This window comes from Aspergillus viridinutans (genome assembly GCF_018404265.1).
Source record: "Aspergillus viridinutans IFM 47045 DNA, scaffold_3, whole genome shotgun sequence".
NCBI lineage: Eukaryota > Fungi > Ascomycota > Eurotiomycetes > Eurotiales > Aspergillaceae > Aspergillus > Aspergillus viridinutans.
Genome location: NW_025091219.1, coordinates 641734 through 669369, shown reverse-complemented (window position 1 = coordinate 669369; position 27636 = coordinate 641734). Strand labels below are relative to the sequence as shown.

The following is a 27636-nucleotide window of genomic DNA, read 5'->3' as shown; positions in this document are numbered from 1 at the left end:
AACCCCACTGATCTCCAAGACGGTAAGCTAAACTGTATCTAGGGGCAAAATGACAAAATAACTGATAAAATGATAAACTAACAAACCACTTTTACCACATGGCATCCATAGAAAAAGGTACCAGGACTAAGATGGGCCAATCAGTTACGCGCTACTTTGTTGAGACAGTTGGAGCAGCTACCTGAGGTAGAAGCAATCACCCAAGTTTCTTTGTTTGTACTACGCCAGACTCCAGCGACACTTTCTCCTTTTTCTCAAGTACATTCATTTCCACCTAATATATTCTCTTTCTTCTCTATCCGGATGCACAGTATTTTCGTCCAAGTTCTCTAGCCGACAAAAGTCCTTTGAGCTTCACCGCAAACATGGGGGACCGGTACGTATGACATTGAATGCATACACGTAATACCAGACGCGCTAACATCTGTACTTGCCGTCCTAGCTCTACGGACGCAATAGATATTCACTCCGACGACGAGCGGAAACCTTCACTATCCGCCTTGGATGCGGACGAGCAGGCCTCTCGTCGGACAATTAAGATCAACCCTATACCGGAATTCGGTCCAAAGCAACCGATGCCCGACCACCTCGTTGATGTCCTTGAAGAATGGCACAAGGAGAATGGTCGTAAGCCCCCGCGGTGCGCATATGCAAACAACAAAGGAACGTACAAGTGGAAGGTCTTTGACCGGGAGGGCAAGGAGTTGGAACTTTCAAAATTCGAGATCCTCTCTCCGTGCGCGTACTCGGTCCTCGTGCTGCATTCGCCTGACTTCCCGCAGAAGCTGGTCAGAAGCCGCTGGCCGCACTGGACGAAGCACGGAAGTTTCCTGATCGCATGGCAGGGTGTGACCAAAGGGTTCGACGCCAAATGCTGCGCCATTCGTGTTTTCGCTCCGAAACTGGAGGAGATCGCCTACTCTCAGGATGTCTGGAAGGTCACAATCCCCGATCTGGACCCAGAGGGTGAGGGTATCAAGAAGAGGCCCCTGTCAGTAGCCACGGCTCCATCTCAGCCGCGCGTACGGAACCGGGGACAAGAGCGGGAACGAGAAAAGGAGGCGGAAAAGAGGAAGTGCGTGAGCCGCCCCAAGCGCGAGGTACTGACCAGCAACCCGAACTCTGGGGATGCTTCAGAGTCATCTGATGAAACAGACTCATCGGCAGAAGAATCCTCCGACGCTTCATCATCGTCCGAAGAGGAGGAAGAGGAAATCGTCCCTGCACCAATTGCCAAGAGGCGCAGGCTCCAACAACAAACATCTAGTACCCTAGTGAGGACTCGCAAGGCGACCAACCCGGCCAAGGTGACTTTCAAGCTTGTCTCTTACAGGTCGGGCGCTATTCGCGCCTTTCCCCTAGACGAATGCAAGACCGGGAGAGATCTCTTCGACAAGGCACGGACATTTTTCCGACTATTCGACAGAAATGTCGACGTCAAGATTCTTTCGTGCCAGATATCGTCTGAGCGTGCGCAACATTTTCTTTTCGGCAGCGAGGGCGAATTTGAGCTTCTCATTAAACAGGCCAAGGACAGCAAGAGCTCAGAAGATGGGACAGTTACCATTGAAGTGAACCATGTTTTAGAACCTTGAGGAGGCTACCTTAAAACTCATTTGTTTTCTATCGCATCAGGTCATCGGTTATCCAAGTTTCTCGACGATCAAGGAATGGGCGCATCGAGATTATCTCGCGTATCAATCAGTTTTTCTTCTCTTCTAGCCAGTTGCTTCGAAGTACATAATACTATTTCACAGATTCATCGATGCCGAATGTACATCAGGCGGAAATCACTGAATAAATCGTATCAATTGTTCTAGAGGGTTAGAGAATTTGCACTTGTGGAAAAGTATTCGTCTCTCTACTGGAGATAGGATGGAGGTTGCGATGGCAGAATGACTAATTAACCACGTGGGCTTGCACGTTTCCGGTCAGTTTAACCTCTTTTCGGTCCCCTGAAGACCGAGCGAGCTTTTCCTTCAAAGAAACTGCTACTAACCATGCTCCAAGCATGAATTCAGCGTCTGCTCGATGCCTCCTCCACCCGGCTCACCTCCCCCTATCCCTCCGCCCGTCCCCGTTGAGACTCACCCCAACCGAACAAGCAGCTTGAAGCCTCCACCGGAGCACCGGGCGCTCCCAGACCCCACACGGCTCGCTCCAGAAGACGCCTATTTCTCCTCTGCTCATCTAAGAGGTCGGACTGCGAATGCAAACTATGATGACTCACTCCGAGCGCTGAATGGCAACGCTGCTGCTTTGCGACCGCAGCCCGCGTTCCCGGGCGCGGACAGTCTGAAAGAGCGCAAAGTGAGGGGGCCGAGCAGACGGAGAAGACGAAAAGGGGCATGGAAGAAATTACTCTGGGTGAAGCAGTCATGTAAGTCTTGACCAGGAATTCTACGGGTGTAGAATTCGGTTGCCAGAAGGCTGAAGATCCTGACGGGCATGGCCACAGATCCGGACAACTATACCGACACCGAAACCTTTCTCGACCATCTCCAGCGCAACCCGCGCGTGCGGCCCTACGACTTCTGGCCTCTAGTGGCTGACTCGACAGTGATTGTTCAGCATGTCTCCTCGGTGGCGATCTTCGTGTGCTGTTTTGTTGGGATTGTCCAGGAGAGAGTGAGCCCTGTGTCTGTCGTTTGCTGGGGCAGTGTTGGAACGGCCATGGGATGGATTCTTTGGGACTCTTGGGTTTGGAGAGAGCATCATACCGAACAGGCTCAGAATGCGGAGCGTATCCCAGACGGGGACGATGGTTCTAGTTCGAGCTCGGCTGCGAGCTCCGTCAACCCGTCGTCGGGGGCTGCGTCGCGACTGGTTGGTCCGAAGGATGGTCAGAACGAGGTTCACGGGCTGGGACTCACCATGTCGAGCGGTGAACCTGGCGAATTGCTGCGGCGACGTAGCACAGGATTCGGTGGTGAGGCTTATGGCCCGTCTGATCCTGGCTCGCCTGGTCATCAGGCCAATGGTGGCCTCAGCAATACGCATTTATACCATGGCTCCCAGGAGACCGACGAGACTTTATTACTCTCGTCAAGGAACCGCCAACGGCTCTCGACTGTGAAGTCGGCGTTCCTGATCTACTTTTCGCTGCTGGGGCTCAGCCCGATCCTGAAGTCTCTTACCAAGTCTACCGCTAGCGACTCCATTTGGGCGATGAGTTGCTGGCTGTTGTTCATGAACATATTCTCCTTTGACTATGGAAGCGGGGAAGGCGCGGGCGCCACTAAATTCCCGGCTTCGCTGTCCACTAATGCGGCTGTGATGGCATCGACCGTCCTCGCGTCTCGTCTGCCGTCTACAACCCATGTCTTCAGTCTGATGTTGTTCTCGATTGAAGTCTTCGGACTGTTCCCGATCTTCCGCCGGCAACTACGGCACACCTCGTGGACGGGACATGTCCTCCTGACGCTGGCGCTGGTCATTGTCGCCGGGGGTGCCGTCGGAATGACCCTGCGCGGAGGATGGACCGCCGCGGTGGTCGGGTCGTTCTTGGGAAGTATTATGACGGCTTTTGCCATGGGGGGATGTAGCTGGTGGCTCATCAGTCTTCAGAAGTACAAGAACGTGGTGACAGGGCCATGGGACCCAGCGCGGCCGATTATCCGGCGGCAGTGGGATTAGCTCAATGCCAGACTGCGCGATTTTGGGAACTGGCCTTGAGCCCGTGCCTGTGATACAATTTACTTTGTGATATTCTCCTTTGAGCTTGTTGTGGTGTTCCGGTCCCGGATACGATACCCATTTGGTGTTCTACTTGATGTTTATATTTAGTACCTAACACTCTGTAAGGACCATAATCTCGTGACAGGCTTCACAAGCCAGTTCTACTGAATGTGCAGCAACTTGACAATAATTTGTAATGCCTCGTGGTTTCATGCTCGGCGCACTGTTCTCTCGTCGTGCGCGTCGAATACCGCAACCCCAGGAATGTGCTGTCGAGCATACCAGAGGCGGAGGCTACTGTTTTGAGAAGAAATCCATCTGGACAGCAGTGGAAGCAACAATATCCGGATTCAATCTCAGCAGCATTCTTGCTTTAAAGGGAGGTGAAAGATGATTGCTATCATTGCTTTGGGGGTCATCATGTGTTGTTTCAATGTATGCTTCACCTTTGCATCTGACATCAGGTATTTCTAATGGTGAAGCATACTTGAATAACTTGCATTGGGGCCGGATGCCTAGGAGCCATTCTGGCTTCTCCACTGTATCATGCTGGGGCTGGGAATGTTTATTATGTTATTTCTCTATGTGGTTGCTGATGGGGCGAAGCCACTGTGAAGGGGCCGCTTGTCTATTAGCTTCAGGATATAACTAGCCCTCACAAGTTGTGCATCTCTTTCTCTTTCTTTGATATTCACTCTGAAGGATTTTGCCAAGATTGGCACATCTCAGAGGCGTCAGACTTGTGAGGCTTGTCTCAGGCTGATTTGTCCATCTTCAGTCTGCTCGGTGGCTTTCTGCTTGTCTTCCTTTCTTCCTTTTTGACACTCTTTTCATCAAGCACTTTCCGTCTCAATTCGCTCAATACAAGATGCTCAAATCCCTCGTGTTCAGCCTCATGGCTGTCCAGGCCGCACTGGGCTTGAGATTTGCCATGTACATCGATCAGTAAGAGGCCTACCTAGACTTCCTGCACCCAACGCAGGAACAGATTGACGCGATGAGACTAACAATTCAGGTACCACACCGTTGATCTCCCAGGTAGCGACCAGACCCAGGGCATCACCCACGCCATCATGGCTTTCGCCCCATCTAAGCAGTTCAACACCGACTCCTCGTTCACTCCCTTTGAGTCTGTCGAGACGATGCGTAAGCGCTTCGCCCCCGACACCAAGGTCATGATCGCCATTGGTGGATGGGGCGATACCGCTGGCTTCTCGGACGGGGCCAAAGACGAAGCCTCTCGAACCCGGTATGCGAAGAATGTTGCAGCAATGATCAACAATCTGGGCTTCGATGGTGTTGGTAAGTCAAAAGTTGCGGGATGAAACCCCCACTCCCACATGAATATGCAGTGCTCACACTAGCTGATGGCAGATATCGACTGGGAATACCCCGGTGGTAACGGCGAGGACTACAAGAAAGCCCCCAACTCCCAGAAAACCGGCGAGATCGAGACATATCCGCTCTTCCTGCAGGCTATCCGCGACGCCATTGGCAAGGACAAGCTCCTGTCCGTTGCAGTCCCCGGCAAACGTGGCGACATGATTGCTTTCACAAAGGAGCAAGGACCCAAGATCTGGTCGTCTGTCGACATGGTCAACGTCATGTCGTACGACTTGATGAACCGCCGCGACAACGTGACAAACCACCACACCAGCGTGGCCGGCTCCCTGGATACCATCAAGGCGTACGAGGAGATCGGCCTCGACACGGCTAAGATGAATCTCGGATTCGCGTACTATGCCAAGTGGTTCACGACTGATTCGAACAGCGACTGCGCCGAGCACCCGATCGGATGTGCCGTCGTGACGCTGGAGAACCCCGATGGATCGGACACGGGCAAATCTGGCGTCCTGACCTTCGAGAAGAGCAGCATGGCGCCTGCCCCGGATAATCTGACGACTTCCACGGATGGAACCTGCGGTTACGCCAAGGGGACCAAGTGTCCGTCTGGTTCGTGCTGCAGTCAGTATGGAAACTGGTATGTTTCTTTTCCCTACTCAACTCTACTAAGACACTTCTGGGCTTGGCTAATTCGAACAGCGGCACCGGCGACGACTTCTGCCAGGCAGGCTGTCTCTCCGACTATGGCGAGTGCAAGGGCATATCCGTTACTGACTCCTGGCGCCGCGCGCTCAAGGACGGCAAGACGGATGAGCAGCTAGGCGGACAGTACTACTGGGACAGCACGGCCAATCTCTTCTGGACCTGGGATACCCCTGAGTTGATCGATCGTAAATTCAAGGACATTGTGACAGCGGAGAAGCTGGGCGGTGTCATGGCTTGGAGCCTGGGCGAGGATACTCTGAACTGGGAGCATATGAAGGCGATGCAGAAGGGGTCTGGCCAGTAGTCGGTACTTCATACGTTTGGGGGAAGGGCTGTAGCCATGTTTCAGGGTTAACACCTTTAGAATTTGATTGCGCTTTAAATCGTATTATTGATCTCTGTCCATAGTAGATAGATAAGATAGTCCGTATAAGTAGCCGTCGTCGTATGTCTGAAGCAGGGAGAAAGAATTGACCAATCCGGCGGCGGGATGCGGCACGGGGTCGGGATGGTGGCCGCCATTCCATCCGCAAACATCAATGATGCAGAGACCAGCAACACGCCTTCTATCGCTTTTAGCAATTTAAGAGGACATGGACCTCAAGGCAAGCAACATGGAGCATATCCATCTCTCTCCAGCAACCACGCTGCAACGATGAGACTCGTCTACCTCCTCCTACCCCTGAGCCTGGGGCTACCAATCACCATTCCCGTCGAAGGCACGGAAGTATACCAGCTCCAACACCAACACCAACACCCTGAATATCACCAACAACAACAGCAACAGACAATCCTCGCACAAAACCACTCAGAGGAAAACCAATCACAAAGCCAACCTAGCTCTAGTTCCCACGGCTCAATCATCAACCTCAACCTCAACCTCCGCAAGCTCAAGCCCAATCCCAACCCCGACCACCAGTCCAAAAACAACAACAACAACAACAATACCAACCAACCCACCGACAAAATCTTCCAAGCATACCTCCACACCCTCCACACCTCCCACCTCTGCGCCCACACCCTCTCGCAATACGGCCCCGAGCTCCTCGCCCTCGCGCTCTTCTCCCTCCTCCCCATAACGCTCTGCATCCTGGCCCTCGCAGAGCGCATCTCCCGCTCCTGGACCGTCGAGGCGTATCCCGAGCGCGGGCGCGACAGGCGCCGGTTTCTGGGACGTGAGCGGCGGTGTCTGATGCAGGCGAGGAGGGAAAGGGAGAAGAGAGCTGTGCTGGAGAGGGGGTGGTGGATTGCGGAGCGGAAGCGTTGATGACAGTTCAGTTCAATTGTCTTGAGTATTTGATCTGATCTGGTGACCGTACCTGAACGGGAAGATGAAGAAGCTTGCAGATGCGTCTCAGTTCTTCTCGCTGTCTCTACGAGGGAGAGTGGTGCGCTGCCCTGATGCGATTGGTTTTGCTGAGGGTGACGCTGCTCGAATGCGGGCAGATTAACCGGATTCTTGACATGTGATGAAAATCGCATTGTTTGTGATGGTGATGCGGTGGTCCGTGGATCGGACCGAACGAGCATTAGGATGGCTGGTCCATCTTGATTATTCCGCCCAGAGTTGAGTGAGATCTGATATGAAGACGGAATATCCGACGACGAACTTATTTACAGTCTATCGTATGTATAATACAGTCTGCATAATATACATTACCCATGCTACGGTTAAACCCGGCATAACCGACCATTCTGATCTGGCAGCCCGTCCTCACTCTCCACAGTCCAGTCCTCACTACCCACAGCAGTAGGGGCATAGAACAATCCAAACGGATCATACCGCTGCTTCAGCGTATACAGCCGTGCATAGTTCTCGCCATAGAACGCCTGCTGGAAGTTTGGCTCGAGGATATCCGCCTCCGACATGTAGGCGCCTGCATCAGGGCAGGTAGCTCGCCATTGTCCCAGCACATGGTTGCTGAAGTAGTTCATGGTATCCAGAATCTCCGCGTTGGTGGCATTGCTGGCCCAGCTGGCCGAGGTGATGGCGTGCAGGAGGGTGTTGCGGAAGGCCGGGTTCGCAGAGCTGGCCGGGTAGCCGTCCGGCAGCTCGGCCTTGAGGTTGAAGGCGAGCATGGGATATCCGGCCTCGACGGTGGACTTGAGCGTTTCAAAGGTGGTGTTGAGGAGAGTGGCGTTCTCCCAGTTCGCATGGGGGAAGAGCCGCGAGCCGGTCATCATCGTCGACGAGGCGACCGTCTCCAGGGGGAAGCCGGCCTGCCAGGCGTCGTAGAAGTTGTCGTAGTAGGTCGAATTGGGGGTATAGGTGATACCGAGCTCCTCGAGCTGGTCGTACCAGGGCCTTATAAGAGCGTTGAACTCCGCGATGGTGTGGTTGATGGCAAAGTAAGGGTTCATCAGGAACATGAAGGAGTCGGTCCCCGTGGCCATGACCCAGAAATAGGCGTAGGTGCCTGCGTCAGCGTTGACGGCGAACCGGTCAAAGTAGGCGCGCACGCCCGCCCAGAACGCGTCGACGGAGACGCTGGTGCTAGTCGAGAAGGAACCCGTCGACACAGTGGCGCCGACCTTGGGGTGGACGCGCGAAATGATCGAGGTGACCACACCATAGGTGCCTACCACGTTAGTATGGGGAACTCTTCCGAGAGACGGGACAGGACGTACCTCCACCACCTCCACGCAAAGCCCAGAACAGGTCGAGATCAGTCTCCTCGGTCACGGTGACGAAACGACCATTGGCAAGAACCACCTCGAGGGCCAGGACTTGGTCCGCAGCCAAGCCGTAGATGCTGGACATGGGGGAGTGACCACCACCGAGGACGTACCCACCGGCCACGCCAACAGTCTATCGTTCTGTCAATGACGAGTCACAGGGAGCCACGAACGAGCTTACCTTGCCTTCGCCACCAACGGCCGTGAACCCGAGTTCCTTAGCCTTGCCGTAAATCTCAAACGCCTGAACACCGGCACCCATCTTGACAGCGGGACCACTGTAGCGAGAGCTTTTGTAATTCTCAATGTACTCAATATCCTTGAGGTTGTGGGTCCAGATGCCCAGGGCACCGGCACCGGTGGACTTGCCGTTGAAGTCGTGGCCGGTGTTCTTGACGACCAGACGAATGCCGGTGTTGCGCGCAAAGTTGACAGCCAGCTGGATCTGAGCCACGTTGCTCACATTGACCGCGTAGGTGCTGTAACCACCGACGGTGCAGTTGCCGGAGGGGTCATCGGTAGGCAGACAGGTTCTACCCTCGTACAGTGGCCACATAATCGATGCGGGATCGGCAGCACTGCCAATCAGCAACAAATCTTTGGTGATGAAAGGACAGAACTTACTGCATGTAGGAGTTGGTCCAGCCGGATGTGACAGTCTCACATTCCGCCGCACTGTACTCGGGCCACGAGGAGTAACAAGAAGCGGCCAGAGGGACGGTTTTGACGAGTGCACTGCCCAGAAGCAGGTCAAACAGCTCCCAGGTCCACTCGGACGGCCATAGAATATCGCCTGGGAAGACCTTGCATAACTTGACACCGCGAGCGGTCAGATTAGTTGGGACGGAAGCATTGTCGCCAAACGCAAAGAGCTGGGTCTGGTTTTGAATGGCGGTGCTGAGGTTGGCCAGCACCGCGTCTGTTAGCTGCAGAGTCTCTGCGGGGAAGAGAGAAGCACCCGCAGCCGTTGACTTGGAAGACACGGACTGGGCAACTACAAAACTGGCATTGTATCCGGCCATGCAAAAGTCGCAGAGGGCAAGACCAGCAAGGAAGATGGCCCTGGAGGAGGACAGGTGACGGGGTGCCATGTTCTGGATCGAAATGAATGGACGATCGGCAACGGCTGACCAAGTCAGGGACGTAAGGACTAGTATTTAAGGATGGAGATGATGCTCAACCATTCGACAACAAAGGTTTAGGCACAATCCGGGTAAACTCTGCATGGAATATGCATGCCGTGTCAGCCATCGCTATTGAATGGATTTGGAGGAGGAAGAACCCGGTCAGCAGTAGTGCGAAACATGGCTGAACTAATTCAGAAATTGACCAGTAAGATCAATGCTCGAGTCAGGTTGTTGTTTCTGACAGGCAGCAGGGATCTAGATTCGTTAGTAGATAGATAGATAGATAGATATTAAAGAGGCTAGTAGAAGTCGGGAAGAGATGAAATGTCCCGACCCTCTTGGTTGATGGTGATGCGAGATAAATATCACAGTGTCTGCTCCTCGCTGTCGCTTCGTTGATATGTTTCAGTGCAGTTTAATCGTACATGTGTATGACACCTGCATCGAGGGAGGAGAGCCTTCTGTGTCACTACCGCAGCGCTCAACCTCTTCACCGACTTTCTCGTCCTCTCCGTCCCCATAACTGCCGTCTGCATCATTCCCTGCTTTGATAGGGCGTAAGGGCTCTGGCAGCATCTACCCAGCCGAAAGGACTCTATCTAACTGCAGCGATTCAACCTGGAGCCGTCGGTTCCAGTCAGGTTTAAGCTTCTCCCGAACCAAGTCCGCCCGCGGCACGAACGACGGGTTCGACCTGGCGGATCCGAAGACGGACGGAATCTCGGTCGCACCAGACACCAGACACGGCGATAGTACGGAGTACCAGCGTTAACAGCGATGATGGAATAGTGGAGATTGTTACAATTTGCGTGTCGGTGCGGCATAACACAAGGGAAGAAGAGAACCCGATATCGCACTCGCGCGGGAGGAAACTGGACGAATCGACTCTCTTCTCGTCCGTCGATGTATATATGAAGATAATGATGCCATACTACAATGTCTGCATGATAAAACGGCTACACAGGATCACAACCGAGCTACTGCCGATAAGTGCGGGGTCAAGGAGTGCTGCTGGTGATAAAAGTCGCACAGAGCCCCTCATCGCTGATCTTTCCAACTCACCTCCTTCTGCCATCAAATAGGTAAGATATCGAAAAATGGCCAAGACGTATCAGTTGCCATTCAAGGTATGCGGCACTATCAAATCAGCAGCTTGCAAGGGCTAATTTTCTTCAGCTTGAAGATCCCAGTCTTCTCCATTTCGACTCCTTTATCGGAAACGAATGGGTTCAGGCCAAAAGTGGGAAACGATTCGAAGTCGTTGGTAGGAACAAACTGTTATCCTCTTATTGAACCTACAGTAACATCCGTATAGACCCCGGCACCGACACACCCTGGGCCAGTTGTCCTGCTAATGGCGTGGAAGACGTGAATCCCGCTGTCCAGGCCGCCCACGCCGCGTTCGAAACCTACAAGAAGACCAACCCCCGGCAGCGTGCCCAATGGCTCATGAAATGGGACGCTCTCATCCGGGAGGCGCGGTCCGACCTCGCCCAGATCCTCACTCACGAGACGGGGAAACCCCTCGCCGAATCGTACGGGGAGATCGACTACGCCACGGGCTTCACCTGGTGGTTTGCTGGTGAGGCGGAGCGCATCCACGGCACGGTCAGCGTGCCCTCGGCGCCCAACCGGCGCGTCTTCACGGTCAAGCAGCCCATCGGTGTGGCCGCCGCCTTGGTCCCCTGGAACTTCCCCATTGCCATGGTCCTGCGCAAAGCAGGCGCCGCCTTCGCAGCCGGCTGCACGATGATCGTCAAACCTAGCCCGGAAACTCCCATCACCGCGCTCGTGCTGGCGCACCTAGCGCAACGTGCGGGGTTCCCAGCTGGCGTGTTCAATGTGCTGACCACCGACCTGGAAAACACGCCGCCGCTCAGCGAGGCGCTTTGCAAACATCCGCTCGTCAAAAAGGTGACCTTTACGGGATCCACGCGCGTCGGCAAGCTGATCGCTGCGCACTGCGCCGAGGGGCTGAAGAAGGTGACCCTCGAGCTCGGCGGAAACTGCCCCTTCATCGTGTTCGACGATGCGAACCTCGACCAGGCACTGGACCAGCTGATGGCGCTGAAATGGCGGCATGCAGGCCAGGCATGCATCACCGCCAACCGTGTATATGTGCAGGCGGGGATCTACGATAAATTCGCACAGATGCTCAAGGAACGCACGGAGAAGTTGGTCGTCGGCCACGGCGCGCACGAAGGCACCAGCATGGGCCCCGTCACGACACCGCGGGGCCTGGACAAGGCGCAGGCGCAGGTCGAGGATGCGCGCCGCCTAGGCGCGGACGTGACCCTCGGCGGCGGACCGGTCCCTGGGCAGAAAGGGTACTTCTTCCAGCCGACCATCCTGACGGGGATGAGGGAGGAGATGCTGGTGTCGCGCGAGGAGACGTTTGCGCCCATTGCGGCGCTGTACCGGTTTGAGACGGAGGAGGAGGCCGTGCGCATGGCCAACAATACAAGCATGGGACTGGCCAGCTACGCGTTCACCAAGAATATTGACCGTATATGGCGGATGTTGGAGAATCTTGAGGCGGGCATGATTGGCATGAACACGGGCAACGCGTCGGCAGCGGAGTCGCCGTTTGGCGGCATCAAGGAGTCGGGATACGGCAAAGAGAGTGGGAAAGAGGTGGCTGTCAACGAGTATCTGATCACGAAGACCGGAACCCTGACTATTGAGGGGCAGTACTAGCAGATTGTTGTATCTTGTTGAAATTGACCCAATTTGCGATCTCTCCGGATGCCACGTTTGCATGTGACAATCGGTAAAAGAATCGACTCCAGCAAAGTATCTACAATCCAATGGTAGGAATAATAATAAAATACTCCGTAGAAGATGACATGATATCGAGCTCATCTCCAAAAGAGCTCTTGTGTATAAACAGTTGGAGTCAATAAAACGCGTACCAACCAGACACAGACTGCTCGTGGAAGATTCCCTTTTGCGTATTCCAAACGAGCGACCAAGTAAGTTATGCATAATGCCCACGGACCCCCCTCTTCATATGATGCTTATTCTCGGAGAGCTCTTCAGAAATTAAGTAATCAAGTAGTGTTTGAAGGAACAACAACAACAACAACAACAATAATAATAATAATCGACGATTAGACTATCTGCAGACTCTCTCCACAATAATGGCCGAATATGTTACAACATCCGCGGCCGGTCGCATCGTCGAGTCTTCCACTTTGAGAGGTTGAGACGAGAGATCGTCTAGTTCTCCTATTCAATAATAATCAACATGCAAGGAAATTGAGATCATTGTCGTCTCCAGTTGTTGGTCCGATCGGATATTTCCGCTCAGTCGTCTGCCGTCTTTTTAACTACTAGACTATCTATCTATCGTCCACGAGATGCGAAACTTGCATGACAGACTCCGCTACAACGTGATCGTCAATTGCCTAATCGAGTAAGCATCTGCTCTGCTCTCCTCTGCTTTCTCTCTCCCTCTCTCTCTCTCTCTCTCTCTCAGACTCTGGGGCGATCGTAGCGATCGTGGCCTTGTCTTGTTCTGCATCGTTATTATTAAATTGACACAAGCCCCTTGTTTTACTTTATTCATCCTTCTTGGTTATTTCTAACCGTCTTTTGACGTCGTTCCTGCATTGTTATCTTGTTTTCACTTCTTTCATGACGCATTAGCCTTCATTGTTTGGTTGGACTATATAAACGAGGCGGACTTCTCTCTTCATTTTTTCACTTCCTTTCCTTCTTCTTCTCTCATAATAATGGATAACGATACCCTCGACTCCCTGCGACACCTCATCCAATTTCACCCTCTCATCGATAATCATGCGCACAACCTCCTCGACAAGGCTTCGGCCTGCAATTACGCTAAATATCCCTTTGAGCAGATCACCTCTGAAGCTCAAGGGATAGCTCTACAGAATGCCACGTCTACACTGCCGCTTCACCGGGCGGCCTCCCAGCTTGCTGTCCTATATGGCTGCCCCTCGTCCGACTGGGAGCAAGTCAAGGCGACTCGGCAGGAATGGGTGGAGCGCGACTACGACGGCTTGATCCGCCAGTGCCTGCAAGGGACCCATGCCTTGCTTCTGGACGACCTCCTCACCGACCAGGACATCGAGCCGTACCAATGGCACGATCAATTCACTGTGTCCGCGACTAAGCGCATTGTGCGCATTGAGGCCCTGGCGGCGCGGGTGCTGGCGACCGTCGTGCGTGGCTCTGGCATTCCCGAGGCCGGAGATGTGTCTGCCCTCGAGAGTCGGTTTCTGGCGTTCCGCGATGGCTTTAGCAGGATGGTCTCCGAGGCTATCGAAGACGCCGCAGTGGTGGGGTTCAAATCGGTCATCTGTTACCGGACCGGGTTGAGCGTCCGGCCAACCGATGAAGACGCAGGCGTTCTGTTGCAATCATTTGCTCGTACCATCCGCGCCTCAGAGGCCGAATATCGGGTCGAGGACAAGCCCCTGAACGATTGGCTTGTGCGTCAGACCCTCGACCTGCTCCAAGCCGCCAAATCCGGCAGCAAAAATTGTAAAAACAAGCCGTTGCAGCTCCATACTGGTCTCGGAGATAACGACATCAGTCTGGTGCTAGCCAACCCAGCCTACTTGCAACCGCTGATTGCGCGGTATCCCAAGGTCGACTTTGTGCTGCTACACTCGTCCTATCCGTACACGCGTGAGGCGGGCTATCTGGCCTGTGTCTATCCCAATGTTTATCTCGATCTTGGGGAGGTCTTCCCCATGGTCAGTCGGGATGCGGAGGAGTCCATCCTTCGGGACAGTCTGGACATTGTCCCGACCAAGCGACTCCTCTGGAGTACGGACGGCCACTTTTTCCCGGAAACATTCTACCTAGGCAATAAGCAGTTCCGCGATGTATTAGAAAAGGTATGGCCCGTCGTTGCTTCTATGGTGTATCCGTAGTTCTGATTGTCTCGCAGGTCTTTGTAGACTACGTCCGTCAAGGAGACTGGACAGTCACACAAGCAAAGGAAGCAGCGGCGGATATCCTTTTCCACAACTCCAACCGTCTCTACGACCTGAACGAGCAGCCATCGTTCGACCAAATATCCAAGCAAATCACCATCCCCTCCAGCCATGCTCTGGACACGTTCATGCGGTGTAATCCCGACGTCAAATATGTGTGGATGCAATGGCTCGACTACACCGCAACGACCCGCCTACGCATCTTCCCCATTCTAGAATTCGCCAAAATCGTGCGCAAGCAGCGTCGCATTGGAATCAGTCTCTGCGTCTTCTGGATGTTGCAGGACGACGCCATGACCCCCGAAGGCACGACAACCGGCCAATTCTACATGGAACCCGACCTGACCAGCCTCAGCCCCAACGTCGGCCTCGACTCCAAAAGCGCCACCGTCATGACCTTCTGGCGATCCGAGGACGACACCCCCCTTGAGGGCTGTCCTCGGACCGCACTCCAAAACATCGTGGATAAACTGCACACTGACCACGGCATCGCCGTCACCTGCGGCTTCGAAATCGAAGTCGTCTTCCTCCGCGCCGACACCAACCCCTCCACCGGCGAAACCCGGTATCTCCCCGCGGTAACCAACCACTCCTGGTCCCAAATGACCAGCGACACGCGCCGCATGCTGCCCCTCCTCGAAGAGATCGCCGACACCCTGACGGCCATCGGCATCCCCCTCGAGCAATTCCACTCCGAGTCCGCACCGGGCCAATTCGAATTCGTCCTCCCGCGCAACAGCCCCTTAGCCGCCGTCGACACCCTCCTCAAAGCCCGCCAGGTCGTCATCCACATCGCCGAGCGCCACGGCCTCCGTGCAACCCTCCACCCGCGACCCCTCCTCAACGTCGCAGGCACCGCCTCCCACGCACACGTCTCCATCTCCCCATCCACAAACGAGGACGCCTTCCTCGCCGGCGTGCTGGCGCACTTCCGGGCCCTGCTGGCCTGCACCCTCTCCCAAGACACCAGCTACGACCGCGTGAAATCCGGCCTCTGGGCGGGCAGCGAGTGGGTCGCATGGGGCACGCAGAACCGCGAAGCCCCCATCCGAAAGATCGAGCCCGGACACTGGGAACTCAAGTCCCTCGACGGCCTTGCAAACATGTACCTCGCCATGGCAGCCTTCCTGGCAGCCGGGTACCTAGGCCTCGAGAATAAGACTCCCCTCACGGTGAAGGATTGTCTCTGTATGTTACTTTCCTGCCTTCCCACTACATGGAAATGCGTAATGTGATACTGACGATAGCAAGACGACGCGGCGACCCTCACCGACGCACAACGACAGGACCTCGGCATCACGACTCGGCTGCCTAAAACTCTCGCGCAGAGTCTGGATGCGCTCGAGTCTGATCATGCACTTCAGGAACTGCTCGGTCCGTTCCTGGTTCGCAACTACGTGATTGTCAAGCGGGCCGAGGCCAAGAAGCTGGCTGCTATGGGCGACGAGGAGCGGACGAAGTGGCTGGTAGAGCGGTATTAATTAATTATGTCCTCTTCACAGGATTGCAATGCATCCTTCAAATCCCATGATATACTCTACCTAGACTGAGTGCAATTGGTATAGACCGACTAGCTAATGAATAGTTGAGAAAGCAATTGCCTTGCCTTGTGCTGCCTCTGAATGCAAATTCTCTTCGATTATTTAATTGTATGTTTCATGCAGATATCATAAACATACAGAGGGGGTATCACGTTTATCGACCTCTAACCGTATACAGAGGGGTAGTCCCATCAGATAAGAAAAATAAATAAATAAAAAGGACGCAGGCCAAGATAGTCATGCAATGCAATCAACCGAGATCAGAGACCGGAAGAAACCCGTCCATGTCATAAATCGCATTCAAATAACGTCACGAACCAGAGGGCGACGGAGACGGGGACTTTCTATCCCGCAGGCCCCGTTCCGCCCATTCATCCAACAGTCTGGAGACTTCTCTGAACGACACCGGTTTCGTCAAAAACAAGTCCACCCCGGACGTGAGGGCCTCCGACTCGTCACGCGAACTGCTCAATCCCGTCAGTGCAATGATCGTGGCCGGCCCACACCCATCGCGCTCTTTCTCCCGTGCGCGGATGGCGCGCGTGGCTTCGAAGCCGTTCATAACCGGCATAGACATATCTTTCCTTCGTCAGCACGTCAGTTTAATCTGGGGTTGATTGGCCTACCCATGAAAATAAGGTCGTAACCCTGCTGCAACCTTTCCACCGCGTCCACGGCCAATTTGCCATTTTCTGCAGAATCCAGAACCTCCAGGTCCCGTTTCTTCATAAAGGTCAACATCAAATTTAGATTGATCGGATTATCGTCCACTACAAGGACGCGTGCCTTGCGCTCTACGCGCTCGCACGCCGTCTCCGACGGCGTGGGCAGCGACGACATGGAGGTATCGCTGCCATGAGGTACGTCGGCAATGTCGGATGAACTTTGTGACTTGCCCGAATCCTCGTAGGGAAGACTCCCAGGTCTCATAGAGGTGGCGGGAGTGAGATCACTGGTCGCAGCAAGCGGGTCTGCGTCAGTCAAGTCTGGACACGGCGAAGCGAGCCCACTAATCATCCGGGGTCGTTCGGGAAGTTCAATGCGCGGTGGCAACGCGACGCCCCCCAGTGGTCCATTATCAAGACATTTCCTAATGCAACGGGCGAGCTTGTGCGGACCGCACGGGCGGCGGATGATGTCCACAAAAGCGGCAATCGGTGACCACTCGGCCCGGATAGCGCTGTAATTAACCGACTTGTTGCAGAGGATCAAGAGCGAAGGGAGAATGCCAGTGACAGCCTCCTTTGAGATGCTCGCCAAGCTCTCCTCGTCTGCCAGAAGCACATTGATGGGCTCTTGGGACGCCGAGGAAACCAGCTCCAGACCGTACCAGTCCGTCAGGTAGCGCGCAATGATAGACCAGAAGCGATGTTCCAGGGCATCGGCAGGCTCGATACCCATAATGGCAACGCGTCTGCCGCCATGGCTGTCGCGGAGCGAACAGGCCTCGTTCATTGTGTCGTCCTGTCTCGACGGAACCGACGGTGCAGTCAGGCTGTCCTCGAGACTGTCCTCCGGATCCGGGCGTGTCAAAGGAAGAGATACCTTGACCGTCGTGCCTTCGCCAGGCCGGCTGTGGACGTTGATAGTCCCGTTTAACGCTTTGACGAGACTCCGAACGATCGACAGCCCCAGCCCAGTTCCCACCGCCAAAATATCCTCTTGGGCGAATGGTGTGAACAAGCGTCCCCGTAAGAACGCTTCCGAGATGCCTTTGCCCGTATCTGAAACGGTCAGGGTCACAAGTTCCTCCACATTATGACGGCGTGACCGGTTCTCGGACGCCTCGGTGACCTCCAAGTGCACCGAGACCCTGCCCGACTCGGTGTACTTCATGGCATTGCCAAAGACATTCATGATAATGCGCCGCAACGCACCCGGTTGAGTCCGGTACACCCAGTTGTGCTGCGCAATATCCATCACTACTTCTACCTCCGCTGAAGTATCTGGCTTGGGCGTTCGCCGCGGAAGCGAGAGCGTGGCAGCCGAGTTCGGTAAAAGGACAGACTGTTCCGAGGAAGCCATCGACTTCTGTCCGTATGTATGGCCTAAACACACGCCCTCCACCACTTCCTCAGCCAGAATGGCAAGATCTGTCGTGACAAATGTGTCCAGATGCGCAGAGATCTTGTCCATGCTCGTCAATTCCGCAGGCGAAGTCTTGTTCCTCTTGAGCTGACGCCAGGTCCTCTCGAGGGAAACAATTTTGCTGAAGTCTAGGACTTGATTCATAGTATCCAACAGTGTCCGACCGCACGCGTTGATCGTTTCAAGCAGAGACAGTTGGAATTCATCGAGGTCTGTGCCGTGCAAAAACTCTGTGGCCGCCAAAATGCCGTGGAGAGGACTGCGAAGTTCATGCCTGTACTCAATTATGTCAATGACCGGTCGATGAACCACGCTCGCTTTCTCTGTCTCTAATACTTACGAGATACTTCCGATAAAATCGCCCTTCTGCCGATCGGAGATCAGGGACTGGACCCGGTTGCACTCCGCCATGATGGATGATCCGAAGCCCAGAACCGAACTCAGCTCGACAGAAGGGCTGAAGACACGCGTCTCTATTGTGTTCCAGCAAAAGCAACCCGCAAACCACTGTGAATTGGCAGCGTTCCACAGAGGAACGAACATGACTTGAGTTGCGTTCGGAAAGAACAGATTCAACATGGTGTTTTCCGATTGTTTCCACTTCTTGCCACTGCCACGAGGCGGTTCGGCGGGTTTCGTGCTTTTTGAGCGATTTCCGTTTGGCTTTTCGTCATCGGAGCTAGAAAGAATCCCATCTCGGTGAAAGGACCAAAGCTTGCCATTGGTGTATCGACGCAGCAGCTGGTGCAGGAACCCGCTGTCGAGATTTGCAGCAGGATATAGCACTGTCGAGCCCGGCCCTGGGGCAAACGGTTCGTCTCTGGTGGAGACAGCCAATACAGGAGCCGCAGGACCGTTCTCTCCTGAGCAATCACTTCCGGTCTCGATATCAAGCATGTGGCTGTTATTGACCTCCAAGAAGATAACACCACCATCGGCATCCAACTCGAGACTTTCGCGGAGAAGATTGGCGGCTCTTCGAAACGCCCAGGAGCTGCTATGTGATTCGTCTAACGTCAGCCCCTTCCTTCTGCTTCCCGCCCACCAATCCGGGAGCGACGTGTCCGGCCCGGAAGAAATGTTTTGGTCGCCATTGTCGGCTTTCGAGTCTGATACCGAGGTGATGGAGCGCGCATCAATGCTGTGAGAGCGTTTGGAGGGAAGTTCGAAACTCTGAGAGGACCCGCCCGAGAGGTGGTTGGCCCTCACACCGGACGACGCGGGAGTGCTGAGCGTAGGGGCAGAACTGCCTGCATAGGAGGGATGAGGGTCGACAAAGCTAGAACTGCCCTCTACGAAATAACTCAGACCCCGAGACAATCGAGCTGCACGTCTTCCTTCAGAAGCCTGCCGGCTCACCTGTAAATAGTCCATGATAAGCATTCCCAACGAGCCAAAGATCTCCTTCTCAAGGTCAGAAAAGCTATCGCGAGGCTTGGTATCCAGCGCAAAGAAACACCCAATGTTGATTTTTGTTTCTGTCGTTAGAGGCGTTCCGGCGTAAAAACGAAAGCGAGGTCCGCCGGTGACAAAAGAGACGTTCTTGTAAGGCTCGCTCTCCTGCAGGTCATTGACCACAAGGAAACTGTATTCTTTTGAATCTCTCGAAGACGGTGGAAGTGCTACCGTAGCCTATAGCGGACAGAACCCAGTCAGCACGATGAGCGAGATGATAATTCAGCAGGACAAAAACCTACCTCGCACATCCCCCAAGCACATGAGGGTAGGGTGGAGCAGCCATCCCAGATCCCATCTCCCTCAGCCTCGTAAGACCGGGCATCACTACCGACGGGGGACTGACTCGCTTGGGCGAGAATGAACTGCGAATCTCGATCGGATACACTGTAAGGCAGAAAATTCCATCAGCTATGATCGATCTTCCCGACTGTAGTTAGCAGGAAACTGGCATACCTGATTATTACACGCTCCACATTTAGACGCAGTGCTGCAAGTTGAGCAAAGGATGTCAGAGTAGCATTGTTCTGGCCTAAAATCAGAGTTTCAGGGGCCATTGGCGATAACGGAGAAGCTTCCCCGGTGGTCGCCAGTGGTGGTGACAATTGCGGTGGGGCCGGCGGTAAGGGTGAGGATGCAGAGGGCGCGTGGATCGAGGCATCGACGGCTTGCGCAGTGGCTTGCGGGAGAAAATCATCGGCGGTCGGAGCATTATGCACACTGGGCGAGTCTAACTGAGGAAGACGTTCAGGTTGAAAGTAGCGATAGAGCTCGCGAGCTCTACGAGCGGCGTTATAGTCATCTCGGCGACTTCGAGATGTCGATGCCATAACAGTAGTGGTGTTAGGATCGGTGATCGCGATAGGAACGGAGGGGACAAAGGATGATTAGCCGATAGGACCTATTTTCAGAAGTCGAGATCCATTCTTGGCCCAATGAGAGAGGAATGGGGCGTCTATCGACGTCGGAATAGGGTGTGGCAGCTTGTAAGAAGCAGAGGCTAAGCAGCCAGCAATAATGATGAGACCGACAGAAAGCAGCCTACGGAGGGCAAAAAAGAGAATATGAGGCTTGAAAATCTAAGAGTCAAGGAGAGGAGAGAAAGAGTGGTTGGATGTAGGAGAAAAAGACGATGGGCCACAGCAACCAACTTTTTTTCTGGCTCTCTTTGATTACAGAATCTGCGAAAGTGGCATGAGCCTTAGTTTGCGGGAGGGGAAGGCGATGAAGGGGTCCGGAGGAGAATCTGAACCGCTTAAAAGGAAGAGAGCAGTTGAGAGGAGATGGTAGAAGGTATCTGTAGTATGAAAGAAGGCAACACCTCCTAGAAGGAAATACCTTAGATAATAGATAGGTACACAGCGAATGCAACACATTCGATTACCTCGCTTGACGATTCGCAACACATTCTCTGGCAAATGTTGGAAACCAACTCTTTACTCCACCGTTGGCTCCCGTCTGACCATCCCAGTTTTGCCTCCAGGGTATGGATCGGGCAGTGATCACTCAAGGTAGGAATTATGCTGAGGTTATGAGTAATCATCATCATCATCATCATCACCACCGTCGTCGTCATCAGCATCATAATAAGAATAACATGAGTTACATGACATGGGCCCATGGCCACTTCGGGAGAAGATGAACTGGACATTGTGACACCTGTGCAAGGGACTGGGGGGCAGATTAATCAAAATCCGCGACTCTCCATGATTAAGTACCTGCAATCGAAATTATTTGGTCCCTGGATGGAGCCCATTATCCATGGGCCGGCACACTCACCCTTCCAGTCTTCCAGGGATTGTTTAAGGCACAGCGACGATAGTCAGCAAATATTGATAAGGTATCTTAGATTTCCTAGGTACCTGCTGTACGGAGTTACTTACGTAGGTACCTTGTCTTACCCTATTATTCAATTCCCCAATCTTTGATTCCCTGTTTCCTGGCATGAGCCAGTCCTGTTCTGGTAAGGGCTACATTGAATCTTCTGATTGGTCACCATCCTTCTGCGGCCTGAGAAGCCGCCAGTCAGAGCTCGAAGCCGCGGAATCAGGGCACGCAGATCGGAGGTTGATGCGGGGCGGTGGGCGCTGACCGCAGGCACAAAAGTCATTTCTCTTTAATTGCACAGGCCATTGTTGGACGTCGGAATATTATTATTATTATTATTACTAAATGGACAATGCTACGTATAAGAACCTTAGACTAAGGTGATCTACAGCAGCCACAACCATCAGTCTGGTGTCAGTGGTCACTATGATTCTGTGGCCGCCTCTCCTCATTCTGATTGTTGGCTGTTTTATCCAGCGAGTCTTGTTAGACACGGGCTACTGTGTGGCGGCCTAGCACGCGATTGGGACTAGTGGGACGGCAGATCAGTGGCTGACACATGTGGCGAGGACGCAGATCATCTGCCTGGTGCAGAGCACAGCAAGGGATAACTGAATAACTTTCATTTCAATGATGCTTGGTCTTCGTCTAAACTGATTTCCGTATATGATTCATAACTTGTACATCTGAGAAATTTGTGCATGCCAATTGATAACTGTCATCCCTCAAAACTTCTCCATCAAACACTTCCGTACCGTCCACATCCGAGCCCGCTTGCCGTAGATGTACATGGGTATCGTGAACAACAAACATGCAAGTTGAATGCCCCCGAGTGCGAGGAACACCGTCCGGGCGCCATCGACTTCAAGCCAGTCGACAATGAACAACGAAAAAATCAGGCCGTGAAATACGTCTAGAATCAGGGATTCGTTAGCTTCTCGCTCTCTTTACGGAAGGGAGACCAAAGACCTACTCTTGCTCCAATTCAGAGTCACCAAGGCCTCACCGGCATACTGCCGGTAGCTATCCACGCAGAAAGTGATCGATGTCGTGCTGCCGAGACAGCATCCAAATGAAATCAGACCGAAGAAGATCGTAGGCACGATCCAGGAATCTTTCACCTCCGTGCTCCATCCGAATGCCATCAATCCCGCCGAAGTTGATAGAGCAATAGGGATGGCCATGACGAGACGGAATTCGGGCTCGTAGACGCCTCCATTGCGCCGGGACATAAACTGCACAATCACGTCGGATACTTTACCGGCCACTGCAGTTCCTAAAAGACCGCCGACAAAGGGAGAGATATAAACCAGGCCTGTCTGCAAAGGGGTGAAGTTGTAACCATGCGAGCCCTGGTACAGATGCGCCACAGACTCGGACAGCACAATAAGCCATCCGACCGAGAGCGCATACACTACCGATGACCAGAGAACAGCCGGGTAGGCGAACAGAATGAACGGACGCGCGGCAACTCGTAACCACTTATCATGCGAAATTCGCCCGTTCCAGATTCGCAGGTATTGCGTGAAGGGGATTTGGGGTTTCTCTCGTAGTCGGTTGGTGTACACCTGGGCTGGAGGCAGTGGTACGGCCGAACCCACGGATTCGCTACGCGCGGGTGACACAGCAGGTTGCCTAGCTGCTTCGAGATCGCGCTGAGAGTCCGACTCATGAGTAACCGCTAAAGCAGGTATTTGTAGGGAGGCATCATGCTTCTCGGGGTCCGACAAGCCCAGCTGGTCGGTGTCCTCGACTGGGGTCTCGGATGGTAATATCCGGTCGTGGTCTTCATGATTTCTTTCCTTCTCATCTACCGGGTTTCCTTCCTGATCTTGATCCTCCACAAAGCCGACGTGACCCTTGTTGGACTTTCTGGGTGCAGGTGAGATAGGGTCTCGGTTCGGGACTGGGTCCTCTAGACGGTGGTGAAGTTGTCGACCTCGGAGAAGGTCTGATACGTTCCGTATCATATGAGGACGCTTGTGAGAGCGACGAGGACGCGGTGTGCGATCCCAGAACGTTTCAGGAACGAAAAAGAAGAGGAGGGCGAGACAAGCACCAACAATAATTGCGACGATCCAAAACACCCAACGCCATCCCAGACGGCCAATAATAGCAGCGCTGACCAGAGGCACGAGGTTTTTGCCACCCAGAAGGAGAAGAGTGTAGATGCCAACACGATATGCTCGCTCGTGCAGGAAGTAGATTTCGGCAATAGTGGCCGAGGGAAGACACTCGACAGTACTGACAGCGATCCCTTGAAAAATCCGAGCAACCACCAAACTGGGGTAATTTGGAGACAAGGCACACCACACGGCAGAAAGGACAAAGAGTGTAGCCCCTAGGAGATATACTGGTCGCTTTCCCCATAGAATTGCGGTCGGTGACATGATGACCGATCCGACTCCGAGACCCAACATGTACAATCCGGTGGTGTATGCCACTTTCTGAGTGCTCACTCCGTAGCTTTCAGAGACTTGGTTGAACCCAGCAGCAAGAATGGGTGTCATTCCTCCGCCCATTAAGCAGTAGAAGCCCAAGGAGAGCAACGCAGCATCGCGCCGCCACATGGGCCAGTTCAGTGGGTCATTGACGGAATCATCTGGCTGCGGATTGAGGACAATTCGACCGTCTGCCGTCTTTTTTGGCTGGGGAGCCGTCGTGCGCGAAGAAGAACGAGACGAAGGAATGACGTTAGGTAGAGAAGATGCGGATGTTCGCCGCTGCTGGTGCCGCAGACCCAATGGTTCGTTACGATTCGAGGAGAGCAATAGCACCGTTCCTAGAGATCGTCAGAATTGTCCAACATTGGCACAGATAGGCTTGCAAAACGTACCTGGTACTTCATCGGTCTCCTTGTCGCTAAGAATCCCTAAAGTCGCCTTCGAACGATAGCTCGGGTTATTGACGGACTCCGACTCCTCGGATTCTGACTTTCCCGGCTCTCTCCGTCTGAAGAACCTGTTCCACAAGCCTTGCGCTGGTTCACGCTGCGAAGCAGAGCCATCCAGATGTTCGCTTGGGAGGTTGACAGGCGATGTCTCATCCTCGGCCATCTTCACCAGATGGACGATGGAGACCACCTCGGGCTCCTTGGGTTTGGACCTGATAACCCTGATACAAAAACACATGATTAGTTTTGATCTTTACTTGAACTGGGAGAAAATCAAACAGCGAGGAACAAGTCCCCGAGGTTATAAGCACCTGTGCAGCAAGGAGCTGATTGTTGCAGAACAATCAAGATAGTGGTACAACGCCACTAGAATGTGAGAAATGCTACGATAACAGTCTAGGCCCACCCTCTATAACTCTTGAATCAATTGGTTTGCCGTGACTTGAGAATGTGAAAGCAAGACGACCTTCCCTAAAGCCAGTGGTCAGATCACGGCCTATGAGCAGAGACCGGAGGGAGCACCTGAGCACCGATTGCTGACAGGCATCGCTGAAGGGAGGAATGGATAAGAAAATTTAAAGAATGAGACTGAAGAAAGAGGAATGAGAAAGAGGAGCGATTAATATGGGGAGTCTGCGGAGATGACAGGTGGACGTTGGGAGTCGGTGAAGCTCGAGGACAAGAGGACCGAAGCTTGATGCCCAGACCATCACACGGAAAAAGTGTGGATGATGGCGTTCATATTGTAACAAATCTGAGGCGGATGATGGAGCCAGTCTCATGGTCAGTTTGGCGTATGGTATTGGTTATTTCCAGGCGGTGAGCAGCTGCCCTGTTGCGGGAACCGCGGGGTACATCTTCTTACGTCTACTTTAGGCTCGAAATCGGTGGAGAACATGTCGTATGATAGGACGGCAGAATTCCTTTGGGTAACGGCGGTGTAATGAGCTACTTGCTCTAGGTTTTTTAGCCTCGAAGATCTGCCATCGCATGCACCGATTACTGATAACGGCCATCACATTTCAGCCCACCGATCCCACAGACTGGACTGATGGCGCTGATTTGCGCGGATCGGCGTGCACCTGACACCGCAGATGACCTTGGTTACTTCTTGCATCTCTCTACGGAGTAGATGTTGGCTGTCCTGTTGTTTGTCATCCTGAAATTAGCACCGTTTCAGCCCGAAACTTTAAAGCATATGACCGCCGCAGTGTTACCAGCTTTGAGGCACAGCTGAGGGGAACAAAGAAACACGGTTTATGTCCATATCGATGACGAATCCCTCAGTCGGCTTATCACTGCTCTTTTCTTGACTGCGCAGGAAAGGGCATCATATGCGTTACTAGCGCCAGTTGTGCACCCGCTTGTTTTGCAAGATCCCAAACAAATCCTACATCGACATGCTAGAAGCTCCACGAATATACTTTAAAGACGCACGTTCCAGTTGACTCGACAGTTGGTGCTGTGCGCTGTCGTCATTCTGCAGCAGGTTTCGCGTGGAGGGCTCAATAAGGTAAAACCATGAGTCTCCCTTCGTGAAGTGATTGGTTGTCCTGGTCATATGAACCCTGCCATCGTCGAGGCTAGGAGTCAGATCACCCTCGGTTTATCATCAACAACGCCAGAAGCGCTGAAAATACAATGTCGTAATCGCATTCATTGCTGTCGGCCAGAGCGACATGAAACAAAGTTCAAACCTAGACCATCAACAGAAAGTTAGGTATATACATCGGACCTTTGATATGGGCCCGTCGTCAAATGAACGTCTTTACCTTCATATACACACTTCTCATCCGATGAGCGTCGTCTTCACTGATTCAAGATATCCTTGATTCGCATACATCGAGCTTGCGTCCCATACCATAATGCCTCCGAAGCTCGAGAATGCCTTGCTCCAAGCGACAACTTCTCTGACCTGCTCAGCATCAACATAGCCAGTTCCAGCCGCAGCCACATTTCCCGGCAGACCGATGAAGACCTTGACTTGTTTATTCTTGGACTGGCTCTTAGCCCATGCGTCCCATAAGTCAAAGTTGAAAGCACCCTGCCGCATTGAGCCAAAAGAGAATGCATTCACGCCACAGTAATTGTTGTAGAATTGCACCCAGATTGCATCAAACGCAACAGCTCCATTCAGCATCTCCTGATCTGCTACGTCAGGGAACACGCACTGCGGCGCAGCAGTCAGGTAGTATTTTCTGCCCTCAGAAGTATCCATCAAGCGGCGCAGCTGATTGGCAAAGGGCACCATATTTGTGACGCTGGTCTCGAAATCAAAGTCAAAGCCGTCGATGACTGCATCTCCGAATGGTCGGTATGCCGTGTTACCCGCGTGCACAGGTCCGAAGATCTGCCACATCTTGTTGGCGGCTTCGATGGCTGCTACCTCCGAGGCGAAACCACGTTCTGTCGATGTTGCTCCGCCGATAGAAATAAGGATGGTCTTTCCATTTTGCTGGCATCGCTTGATATCTTCTCTGAGAGTGAGGATGTTATGTTAGTCTAACCATCAGCGACACCTCACAGAATGTGACCCACCCGATCTGAGGACAGTTTAAGAGATTCGTGCCAGGATATACAGTGCACTGGCTTTCCTGGTTGGCGAAGTCGAGTTCTGGCAGACCAGCTGCACCTGAAATCCGCGTAACGAAGGACAGTTGAAACATCTGCTGCAAGTAAGCTTCCTCATGGATATCAGGTCGATAAAGTCACCACCATACGTCGATATTCGGATCTGAGATTGGGTCAGCCTCTATATTGCTAAGCCAAGAACGAAATTCATGCAACACGTACTATCACAGTAATAACTCAAGCGTTGTTGACCTGTGTTTCCAGAATTTTGACCTGAGCAGGACAGTCAGCATCTTGTCGCTTATAAACTGCACGGAGTTCAAATACCCCAGTACACGGCGACGGTGGATGAGGAACTGGTATCCAGCAGGGAGTAGGCGCTCCAAATAGAGCAGCAAAGGCTGCTATCGAGTACAGCAGGTTTATAGTCGATAACATTATGTAAGACCTGCTAGATCTAGACACACCACGCTCCAACTTGTCTATTCATGAAGTTCAAGGATACACACCTTTATATCAATCTTACAGCACCAACAGAAGGCATTCGGAATACGGAGTATACAATTCGTATCTGCGGCATCTCAAACTGGACTCTCGAGCTGCGCCTCGTCCTTTGATACAACCCCCATTGTTGGTTATCTCCAAATACGCCCAAGTTCCCATTCAAATCCATATTTAGCATCTGAAACTCGTTGTGGTCTAAATTTCGAAGCGATCAACTGTGCATCGGCCCCAAGATGGTTCGTGGCTGTCAGCCTTGCGATGCA

The 27636-nt window shown here is 53.2% G+C and overlaps 8 protein-coding genes across 8 annotated transcripts; 5 read left to right on the top strand and 3 right to left on the bottom strand.

Moving 5' to 3' along the window:
• Positions 1–365: 365 nt before the first annotated feature.
• pigc (phosphatidylinositol N-acetylglucosaminyltransferase) lies at positions 366–3636 on the top strand (the record flags this gene model as incomplete). The annotated part of the gene is made up of 4 exons (XM_043268418.1): positions 366–376; positions 443–1571; positions 2011–2380; positions 2459–3636. 4 exons carry the CDS (start codon positions 366–368, stop codon positions 3634–3636), a joined length of 2688 nt encoding a protein of 895 aa, XP_043124353.1.
• A 910-nt stretch (positions 3637–4546) lies between these two features.
• On the top strand, positions 4547–6031 carry Aspvir_005198 (uncharacterized protein; the record flags this gene model as incomplete). The annotated part of the gene is made up of 4 exons (XM_043268417.1): positions 4547–4623; positions 4694–4980; positions 5053–5659; positions 5722–6031. 4 exons carry the CDS (start codon positions 4547–4549, stop codon positions 6029–6031), a joined length of 1281 nt encoding a protein of 426 aa, XP_043124352.1.
• Positions 6032–6235: 204 nt separating this feature from the next.
• On the top strand, positions 6236–6994 carry Aspvir_005197 (uncharacterized protein; the record flags this gene model as incomplete). Its single annotated transcript, XM_043268416.1, has 1 exon — positions 6236–6994. The coding sequence occupies one exon, from the start codon at positions 6236–6238 to the stop codon at positions 6992–6994; it is 759 nt and encodes a 252-aa protein (XP_043124351.1).
• A 404-nt stretch (positions 6995–7398) lies between these two features.
• Aspvir_005196 (FAD-dependent oxidoreductase) lies at positions 7399–9494 on the bottom strand (the record flags this gene model as incomplete). Its single annotated transcript, XM_043268415.1, has 4 exons — positions 7399–8306; positions 8356–8536; positions 8585–8981; positions 9028–9494. 4 exons carry the CDS (start codon positions 9492–9494, stop codon positions 7399–7401), a joined length of 1953 nt encoding a protein of 650 aa, XP_043124350.1.
• A 1133-nt stretch (positions 9495–10627) lies between these two features.
• Positions 10628–12227, top strand: Aspvir_005195 (NAD-dependent succinate-semialdehyde dehydrogenase; the record flags this gene model as incomplete). Its single annotated transcript, XM_043268414.1, has 3 exons — positions 10628–10657; positions 10707–10794; positions 10846–12227. The coding sequence occupies 3 exons, from the start codon at positions 10628–10630 to the stop codon at positions 12225–12227; spliced, it is 1500 nt and encodes a 499-aa protein (XP_043124349.1).
• A 1037-nt stretch (positions 12228–13264) lies between these two features.
• fluG (extracellular developmental signal biosynthesis protein FluG) lies at positions 13265–15975 on the top strand (the record flags this gene model as incomplete). The annotated part of the gene is made up of 3 exons (XM_043268413.1): positions 13265–14395; positions 14449–15682; positions 15746–15975. 3 exons carry the CDS (start codon positions 13265–13267, stop codon positions 15973–15975), a joined length of 2595 nt encoding a protein of 864 aa, XP_043124348.1.
• Positions 15976–16345: 370 nt separating this feature from the next.
• On the bottom strand, positions 16346–20408 carry Aspvir_005193 (putative sensor histidine kinase/response regulator; the record flags this gene model as incomplete). Its single annotated transcript, XM_043268412.1, has 5 exons — positions 16346–16614; positions 16662–18397; positions 18464–19755; positions 19821–19965; positions 20035–20408. 5 exons carry the CDS (start codon positions 20406–20408, stop codon positions 16346–16348), a joined length of 3816 nt encoding a protein of 1271 aa, XP_043124347.1.
• Positions 20409–22130: 1722 nt separating this feature from the next.
• On the bottom strand, positions 22131–27307 carry Aspvir_005192 (putative MFS transporter; the record flags this gene model as incomplete). The annotated part of the gene is made up of 8 exons (XM_043268411.1): positions 22131–22318; positions 22379–24187; positions 24242–24519; positions 26140–26775; positions 26837–26978; positions 27092–27142; positions 27197–27225; positions 27285–27307. The coding sequence occupies 8 exons, from the start codon at positions 27305–27307 to the stop codon at positions 22131–22133; spliced, it is 3156 nt and encodes a 1051-aa protein (XP_043124346.1).
• Positions 27308–27636: the final 329 nt, after the last annotated feature.